Raw genomic sequence first — 9,832 nt, forward strand, 5'->3', positions numbered from 1 at the left:
GTTTTCAAAAATATCATTTCAAATGACGATTTTATTTTATTTTTTTTTTATCGTCTACGTGGACAGAGAGGGTGGTGATGTGGACACTATAAAATATCATTTTAAATGATATTTTATAAATTTATATTAATTTTATAAATAAATTAAAAAATATATTATTTTGATAAATAATTTTTTTAAAAAATTATTTAGGTAATGAACTCAAATATGATGAGTTATAAAATCTATTTCTTTAATTTTTTTTTTTTCTCTGGTACCGTTCCATATGATTTTTGTTCCACCCACCACGTTCCAGAATCCGCTGAAGTCACTTGATTCAAACTGCGAGGGAAACTGTAACGCCCTTTTTCTTGGATCCCTTGTCCCAAACTATTCTTCCCGGAAGGAAGGTTCTTCGTTTCGAACGTCTTCCCCGTTCTCCACATGGCGAACCCCATCTTTTTCCCTATTAATAATTTCAGCCTCCATGGCTGCCGATCGCTCGAGACCTCAAACCCTCGATTTCTAAAACACTAGAAACTCTCAAACCCTTTTCCGTCTCCAATGTCTCTTCCCACTCTATCCCTCCTCTCATTCTCCAAACCATCCTCCCCTCTTTTCTCCCTCCGCCGCCGAGCCTTCTTGCTCCCGTCCGCGCTCGGCCCCAATGCCGGATTCCACCCGGAATCCCATAAAGAATGCTACCATGGCGACGTTCTCCAGCTCCAAGATCCGATTTTGACCACGGAGGTAGGATCTCTTCGAGATAATCCTGTGAAATTACCTGCTAAAGAGGCGGTTGATAAGGAGTGGGCGTCACCCAGTGAGAGTGGTCTTGTTAGTTTACCAAAAACCCGGGCTCCGATTCTAGAGCCCGAGTTCCGAATGACGTTAGCTGAGCTTATAGATGAGAGCGGAGTTGCGCCGGTGTCGGTATATGGAGATATGGAGGTTTTGATCACCGGCATTCAGAATGACTCGAGGAAGGTGATACCAGGAAATGTCTTCGTTTGCTGTGAGGGGTACAAAACCGATGGGCACTGTTATGTTGCCGAGGCCATGGAAAGGGGAGCTGTTGCAGTGGTGGCTAGTAGAGAGCTTGGTATAAATGAAAAATTAGCCTGCAAGGCTCTTTTACTAATGGAGGATGCTAATTCGGTGCTCCCTGTTCTTGCTGCAACCTTTTACGGGCATCCATCGAAGAGCTTGTCTGTGATCGGGATCACAGGAACGAATGGTAAGACCACAACTGCGCACTTGGTTCGGGCAGTCAGCAAGGCAATGGGGAAGAAGACGGGAATGCTGGGATCGGTGGGGTATTATGTTCATGGGAATTATCCACTGGAAGCTCCCAACACAACTCCTACCGCAGTCATGGTCCAGGAACTGATGGCGAAGATGGTGCGCAGTGGGACTGAGGCAGTGGTCATGGAGGTTTCTTCTGCGGGATTGTCGGTGGGGAGATGTGACGAGATAGATTTTGATATTGCAGTCTTTATGAATCTGACAAGAGACCACCTGGATTTCCATGGGACAGAGGAGGAGTATAGAAATAGCAAGGCTAAGATGTTTGCAAGGATGGTTGACCCAAGATTTCACAGGAAAATTGTGAACATTGATGACCCGAATGCATCATTTTTTATTGCGCAGGGGAATCCGGATGTTCCTGTTGTGACATTTGCGATGGGGAATAAGGATGCTGATGTGTACCCTATGAAGATTGAGCTCTCATTGTTTAAGACATGGGTTGTGATCAACACACCAAAAGGAATATTGGAAATTTCTTCAAGTTTGATTGGGAGGTATAACATATATAACATACTAGCTGCAGTAGCTGTCGGGATTGCAATGGATGCCCCATCAGGGAATATTGTTAGGGGCATTGAAGAAATGGATGGTGTTCCTGGTAGATTCGAGCTCATAAATGAAGGGCAAAACTTTGCAGTAGTTGTAGATTATGCACATTCGCCGGATTCTTTTTCTAGACTTCTGGATGCCGCAAGGGAACTAGGAGCATGGAGAATCATCACTGGTACACTATTTTCTGTGGTTCCTCTATCTCTTTTTTTTTTACTTTTGTGCTTTTATCGTTCTTTCTATCTTTGTAGTTTGCTCATATTGAATGAATTTTATAAGTAATTATCATGGTTTTCTATGGCTAATACTGAAATAACAAATTTTTGATGCTTTTACTAGAAATTCCTTTGAGTGAAGTATTCCTTTGAAACAGCAGATTTTGTTTCTAATTGTTTGATATGTAGATTTTTTTTGTTAATAATATATTTTTGATGTTGTATGTGTAAAGATATTAATTTTGCTATTGCTAATTCAGGCCGTTAGTGGCAAAGATTTTACATTATGTTGGTGACATCTTATATTATCTTTGCACTTTAGTGTATAGACATAACTTATTGGAAGTTTGGACTTCAAAAGCTACTAGTGACAAACTATACTCCATGTGGCTGATCTGGACTAATAAGATTTGGCTTGTTGTATATTCTTTTGATATGCTTTCATTTTCATTATCCAATCCCAGAATATTTTTGGTTATTAATGTGTGCTTACAATGTTTTTTGATTCACTCTATCCAGTATTTGGATGTGCTGGAGAAACTGACAAAGGGAAGAGACCAATTCTGACAAAAATTGCTTCAGAAAAAAGTGATGTAATTATTTTGACATCCGGCAATCCAAAGTCAGAAAACCAATGTATGTTTTGGAGGTGCCCTTTATATTACTTAATATCTTGATATGCTGTCCATTAATCTTATGTTATAGGAATGAAGAATTAGTTGATATTTTTCTATTGAGTTATTGAATTTGATGCTGATGTGGAATTAATGTGTTAATACATCACACAGTTAACATCTTTGATGACATGCTGGCTGGCATTGGATTGACCTTGCAAGATTATTTGCAATATGGTGAAAATTTTCTCTACCCTGTTCTTCCTAATGGATGTAGGCTTCTCCTGCATGATATTAGACGAGTAGCTATACGAGCTGCTGTAGCCATGGGAAGGGAAGGTGATATGATTGTATGTTCTTTTCCACAAACATTATTCTATCCCTAGATTCTATGTTCAAACATGATTAGGAACCATCTCTCTTTTGTTTCTATATTCAGGCAAGGAGGTAACATGGATGCACACTTGAGTCAGTCACATGTGTTTGATTGACACACAAACATGAATACTGATATGAATGGAAAACCACATTTACAACTTGACAAACAAAATATATTGAGTAGTACTTTCATGAAGGCATGGCTTTGGCTTTGGCAAGAACTTCTCATTTCTGTGCTTTTTATAAAGATGAGTATTTTCCAAAATGCTATGCATCTTTTACTTCCCTTTGATCATCTTTTAAGCAATGCATTTTCCCTAAAATGTTCTAGCAGTTTCTCTTCAATCTCTTATGTGAACATTTTAATTGTTTCGAGCATTTTCTTTCTTACATGAGAATCATATCGCAATTTGCCCTAGACTAACATTTTGAATGTTTCAAAAATTTGAGCGTGACACTAGAACTATGTCGCAGTTTCTCCTAGGCAGAGGTCATGAATTGTTTCAAATTGAAGGCGCGAAGAAAAGATACATTGATGATAGGGAAGAGTGTAGAGAAGCCTTGCAACATGTTGATGAGCTACGTAGGGCAGGATTAGATAAGCGAATTCCTGTGGTGGTATGTGCCAAAACTACTGTTGATATATGAGTTTTAGATGCAATTCCAATTGTGTATTTTTCATTTTATAATTTTTTTGTTATTTCTTCGATGTGATCTTGGAGTCACTTTAAACTTGTTTTTTTTTTACATCCAATTCAGTTAGACAAAATGCTAAACGTAGCTTGATAGGATAGAAAAATTAGAATTCTACGGAATTCCTTCTTATTAGTATTGGTTCTCTGACCATAAGTAATTTAACATTCATTAAGACCACCTATGGTTTGCTGTATCACCCCGAACTACTTGGTTCAGGGCATACCAAGCCATACCGGGGGCGGACCGGCATGGTTTTGCCCTACAATTTGAGACATTAGGGAGGGAGGGGGAGAGGGAGAAGGAAAGAGTGGAAAAGAGATAGAGAGGGAGGGAGGGAGGAGGAAGAGGTAGAGAGCAGGGCCAAGATAGGGAGAGGTAGAGGGCTTTCTAGCCTCCGCTCCTCCAGCGTGACATAATGGAAGTCCTTCCCCCTCATTTAAGTGAAATGGGGGGCTGATTTCACTTTAGAAAATTCCAAAAAAGAAAAAAAATGATATAGGGGCTCCACCTTAAGAGGGGGCTTGAAAGCCCTTCCCCTCTCCCTCCCTCCCATCCTTCCTCTCCCTCTCTCTCCCTCCCTTTCTTCCTCTCCCTCTCTCTCTCTCTCTCTTCCTTTCTTTCATTATGCAGCAGCCAGAGGAGAGGGGCTTACCTCTCATGGCCTCTCTCTTCCCCTCCCTCTCCCCCCTTCCTGTCCTTCCCTCCTTCCCTCCCCCCCTTCTCTCTTCTTCTCCCCTTCCCTTTCTAGTTCTCCTTTGTCGGTGGCCGCCAGTCAATACGCATGGTATCGTACCGTACCATACCCTCGAGCAACCAATACGAGCTTTGGTACTAGTTCTGTCGGCTTTGAGACTACTAATGTTATAGTATTGTAGCACAATGCCCAAATTTATATTTACAGTTTTGCATTATTATTAAATAATAATCTAATGATAAATATTTAAAAGAAATCTTGTAATGCAACTACACATACACACTTAGCTTGTTAGTTGCAGTATTTGGAATATATTAACTAATCACTATGACTATAATAATTGTTCTGAAATTATAGTTTAATAGTTGTGTATCATGCAAAGATTAAACAGACCTTTGGGATTTATAGAGATCATGATCTGGAATACCAGACCACAACAATCCATACTGGGCACACCAACTTGTATCAATTGGGAACCAATACTTGATATGCCCACCTTATTGGGTGTTGATGCCAAGGTGTACCGATTGAGTACTAGCATGAGTATTGAAACCAGTATTATAAGCCTTGATATAGATCACCTTTACCTGATTACAGATCACATTTGAACTTGTTTGGGTGGGTCATTTTGATTTGCTTCAAGTTTATGAAATATTGGAGGACGAAATCTGAAAATCCCAGTTTGTTTTCTGGGTTTTCTCATACAGAATTCCTTGAATATTTTATTTAACTGAAGATCCATGGATTTGATGTAGAAAATATGTATTTGTGTTTATACAGCATATCATACTGTTTCAAGCAGAGGAAGAAGATTATAAGTTTGCCCGTTTTCAAATCTATGAATTTTGAATTATCCCTTATTCCTTTTTTTCTTTCTTGAGTTATGCCAACCCAACTCCTCTTGGCTTCCAACATTCCTTGGAGAGTTTTCATGAGAATCAAGGGTTCTGGGGACCCACTCAAACAAAATAACTAAACAGGTTTGAGTTTCTTTGTTCAAATATTATAACAATCCATGCTGAGTGCTGACCAAAAACGGTGGATTATTATAGATATCACAATGCATATTGCTGCCTCATGATATGGATTTTGCATCCTGTATAGTTTGCCAGCGACCATATTTTATGATATGGGAGATGGTATGATACTGTTCCCTCCTTGGAGCCTCTCATGTCAAGCAATTACAAATCATCTTTTGTAATAGTTTTGTTCTTCTGCCACCAAATGAAGCAATGTATACAACTTATGCCTTGTTTTGTTTTGATTTTGGTATGATGTTCTCTATAGTCTATTGATTCCATGATTTGCCTGATGAGGCTCTCATGTAGTTTTTTTTTTCCCTCCAAGACAACCCCTATTCATAGTCAATTTCTTAACAGACTACAAGGCTCACAAATGTGGCATATGGCATTAGGGGCTTTGAAGCATTACCAAATGAAATTTCAGTTTTCTGAACTTCGAGAACTCATGCAAGTCAGAGTGGCATTGGCATGGGTTTTTATCATTTATGTTTTGAGATTGAATGGCCTTTCAAATTTAATCATTGTAGGCCTGCTAAGTGAGTTTTTCGGCTGGCGTAGTTTCAATGTCAAACTTTCCATTTCTTAAAGATCAGATTTACTATTTGATGACTCCAGCTTCAAAAGAATAAATTTTGGAGCTATATGCAAGTGATATTTTGATAGAATTAGTTTCATCAATGTATGGTCTTTAATATGTCAAGTAACTTGGACAATGTAACTTGATTGTTGACCAGATATTAATTTCTGTCAGAAAAATGCTGGAAACCATAAAATGGTATTGAGATAATTAGTAGATACCACAGGGTGACCTGTCCTTGTGGTTGATTATAGAACTACTTTTTAGAATGGAAAACAGAGAATTGATCTTCTGGGAGCAGATTCAATACGATATCTGTTGATCCTGACTTTGAAGAGTGCAGCTTTTGCATACTGTGACAAAATCAGATTGAATTGAAAGGCAGAGGATGAAGTGCTTCTATCCAGAAGACCATTTTTTGTCTCGTGGTTTTGTTGATTATGACCTATTGCTCTGGAAGAGGGGGCCAACTTTTTGAGTGGATCTTTGTTTTGGTAAACCAGAGTTAATTTTGGTGCCCCAAGTAAAAGAGTGGATGTCATTGTTGATGGCCTCATTTCTGATACCATAACTTGTTGTTCCTAGTTAAAGAGATGGTGACGAGTAGCTTGTTTATCAGAGTTAATTTACAGAAATGCCATTTAAGGGAGAGGTGAACATAGTGGGTATTTAAGAATGCATAGCTTTTTGAACTGCTGTTGTTTCATGGTTTATAAGGAATGACTGTTTTCCTGAAGAAGTTTTGTTTAGGAAAAGTTTTCTCTGGAGTTTGCTGCCAAAATGCATGCTTCCAAATCTGTAAGGTGTTATCTGTGTGAGGAAGGAGATAGAAAACTTTTGGTTTTTAAATTCTGAGAAATTTCTTGATGCCTTACCACTTTTGTTGTGTGATGGACCTTTTCACAGTAGAAGTATTTAGACTATGGTAAACATGGCCACTTTTGGGACCATATCATGATGGTGCAAATAAAAATTTTGTTACAATCTGGTGGACCATGTAGGGGTAACCAAATCTTTGTCTAAAGGTAGAGAAGTTGGGATAATATTTGGTTTATGGCTTTCCATGAGATGGCACTAGTGATATTGTATGCTTGGACATAGTGAGAGGTTGTGAGATCATACCTTCATCTTCATTCCTTTGAATTGTTCTCTCATATACCACTTTCTTGTCTTCCAGATCCTGTAGGCATCTAAATATTTGGTTATATACATTTTTCAGAAAGTAGAATTGTTATGTGACCTGTAGGATGCAGAAACACTAATATCCTAACAATTAACCTCATCTCATAGCTGTGTTCTAAAACAGCAATAGAACAACACTAAGATTAACTCATTTTAACTATGCTCATCTTGTATCCTAACAATTTTCTACTGAATATCTATTCTACTATGTCATGTGAACTCTGCTAGTGTCCATGCGTGATGCATTTGTCATCATCTGGATTTCCCATCCCACATTTCCCTTCCTTACATTTCTCCTATCTGGTCAATTTGGAGCATTTGGTTGTTAACCACAAGGTTGAAGGTTCAAATCCTTACTCCAACATTATTATTTATTTAAATATATTTTATATTTATTTTGAAAAAAACATGTGCATTGCATGTGCCACATTCTAGTGTACTAATAACTGACTTTTTGTAGAGCTACTTGGAATAACCATCTCTTTTGTTTTGCTAACCTGGAACAGGTTATTAGAGATTTACCAGCATCCTCTGATGAGGTTGAATCTCGGCGCACATTAGCAGGCCCAGTGAATGCTTGTTCTACATGATAACAGCAAGCTCTATGGACAAGAATACATTCGGCAAGTAGCTAAGTGCTTACCCTTGCAAATTTCCCCATGATATAGAAACCAGTGTGGATATAATTGGATATGCTTATGATCAAGATATGCATGAAGATATATCTTTTCTTATGGACAGACATTGGGTAAGATCATGTGGCTAAATGATAAAGGATTTCCTCGTTCTATTCTTTTGGCTGCCAGTGTCATGGCTTGCCCAAGTTTGTAGAAAGTAAAGATTAGGATGGAGCAACTGTGTGACAGTAGTCACAAAGGCTCACCAGATCTCTGATCATGCCATGTTATAGACACGTGCTGACCATGACCACTAAAAAGATCGATGTCTTCATCAAACCTTTCACTCACGAGCAAGCTTTAGTGGTATTTGAAATTCTGATATATTTATCTTTTAATCCAGGCTCCTGGCTGCACCTCAAGCTTATTGCCTTTTTATAATTTTCATTTGTTTTGTCTTTCTATATCACAACTCTCTGAATTTGATCAAACAATTGTTTAGATCACGTTGCCAGTGCAATATGGATATAACTAAAGGTTGAAAACCATGGTGAAGTGGGCTGAGACTTTATATTTACATCTATTTTTAGACATGTATGCTGAGTGCCTGAAATTCTGGTGTTCCTGAAATGCAATCTGCTTCAACTTACAGATTAAAACAAAACTATCTTAAATTATTGCTACCGTTCAACTTTGCAACCCTACTTTCCCCACAAGATTCCAATTTCAAAAGCATTCATGCCAGGTTTTTGCATCTAGTTGTGCACTGTCATCGAACAATCCTATATGTTTGCAGATGCCGCTTGATGCATATTTTCCCCATGTTTTTTCCAGAAGTTTTAGTGCATAATCGTTTCACTCTTTGCACCACTTTCTTATACAACCTTTCTTAGAAGATTGCATTTTCTTCAGTGTTTTTTTTTTTTATTTGATCTTAAAAACCCCATCTATCAGATAGATGTTTGGTTCATCTTTTATGACTGATGCAGACCTCTCATTTCTCTAATGTTATTCTTGCTTCCAAAGTTGCTTGACATTGGTAACCATGATACAGTGATCTTAGCTCTTGCATGTAGACACTCCACCTATCAATTGTTAAGGATTATCTTGACCATATTTTGCCACACGAAGAACCGCGAAAAGAAATAGTATGACTTTTACAAAGTTACCTCAGCAACACAAATAGCTTTTGCACTTTATTCAGGTAAATTTTTGGGGATTCTGCTAAAAAAGAATTAAAAACATGAGGGTTTAGAATGCATAAATAATTTTGACATAAACATGTGTTCAGTGAATTAAAGCCCAATTGTTGTTTTGCAGGTAGTTTTGATCAAGAGCACATGCATTTCTTGTTGCTCCTTTTCCTTCTCCATCCGGGTTGTACTAGCTTGAACGAGTCTCCTTAGCTAAGCCATTGTTTTACCACTATACAGCAAGTTTGGCAACTCTTCAAACACTGTGGTGGTTGTAAATTTTTACTGCATGTCTCATGCCTCGTCAATTGGCTCAGCATTTGGGATGAGTAATTGAAAATTTATATTCTCCCTGTCTATTTCTTTCTTTCTAGTTTCTTTTTCTTTTCTTTTTTTTTTTTGTAAAATGTAATATTGGTGCATTTTTGACTAGTTGGGGAACTGATGCTCTAACACATAAGAGATAATCTTGAATGGAAAGATGGAGATGCCCTATTTATTAGATGGACGTCAAACCAGCGACTTTGATAAATTTCCGTAATTAAGAGTTTGGTGCAGAGATGCAAAGTGTACAAATTAATTTGCTCATACTAAAAAAATATCTTCCATATTGGAAAAAAATTGTGTAATACCAAGTTAATGTGGAACTGCCTACTAATTCAGCTAAATGTTGTTATATTAATCCAAAGCAATACTCTGTCCTTTGCCGCTGCCTGCGGTGGTAGGACCGTCTTTTTTTTTTTTTTTTTTTAAGTTTAAAAATTAAATCTCCTGATTGTATCCCTACATATCACCTTATCTCTCTTCC

General features: G+C 37.9%; 1 protein-coding gene across 3 annotated transcripts; it reads left to right on the forward strand.

The window, feature by feature from the left end:
- The first annotated feature begins 327 nt into the window (after window positions 1–327).
- On the forward strand, window positions 328–9,569 carry LOC105031960 (UDP-N-acetylmuramoyl-L-alanyl-D-glutamate--2,6-diaminopimelate ligase MurE homolog, chloroplastic). Of its 3 annotated transcripts, XM_010906264.4 has the most exons (6): window positions 328–2,011; window positions 2,571–2,687; window positions 2,840–3,015; window positions 3,518–3,661; window positions 7,721–7,841; window positions 9,156–9,569. In XM_010906264.4, exons 1-5 carry the CDS (start codon window positions 544–546, stop codon window positions 7,802–7,804), a joined length of 1,989 nt encoding a protein of 662 aa, XP_010904566.1. In that variant the 5' UTR covers window positions 328–543; the 3' UTR covers window positions 7,805–7,841; window positions 9,156–9,569. The 3 variants fall into 3 exon arrangements, 2 of the variants coding, with proteins under 2 accessions (XP_010904566.1, XP_073101830.1); XR_012135378.1 differs by lacking the exons at window positions 2,840–3,015; window positions 9,156–9,569 and having other exon boundaries at window positions 7,721–7,839; XM_073245729.1 differs by lacking the exons at window positions 7,721–7,841; window positions 9,156–9,569 and having other exon boundaries at window positions 3,105–3,650.
- Window positions 9,570–9,832: the final 263 nt, after the last annotated feature.

The sequence above is a fragment of the Elaeis guineensis genome, chromosome 11, assembly GCF_000442705.2.
Source record: "Elaeis guineensis isolate ETL-2024a chromosome 11, EG11, whole genome shotgun sequence".
NCBI lineage: Eukaryota > Viridiplantae > Streptophyta > Magnoliopsida > Arecales > Arecaceae > Elaeis > Elaeis guineensis.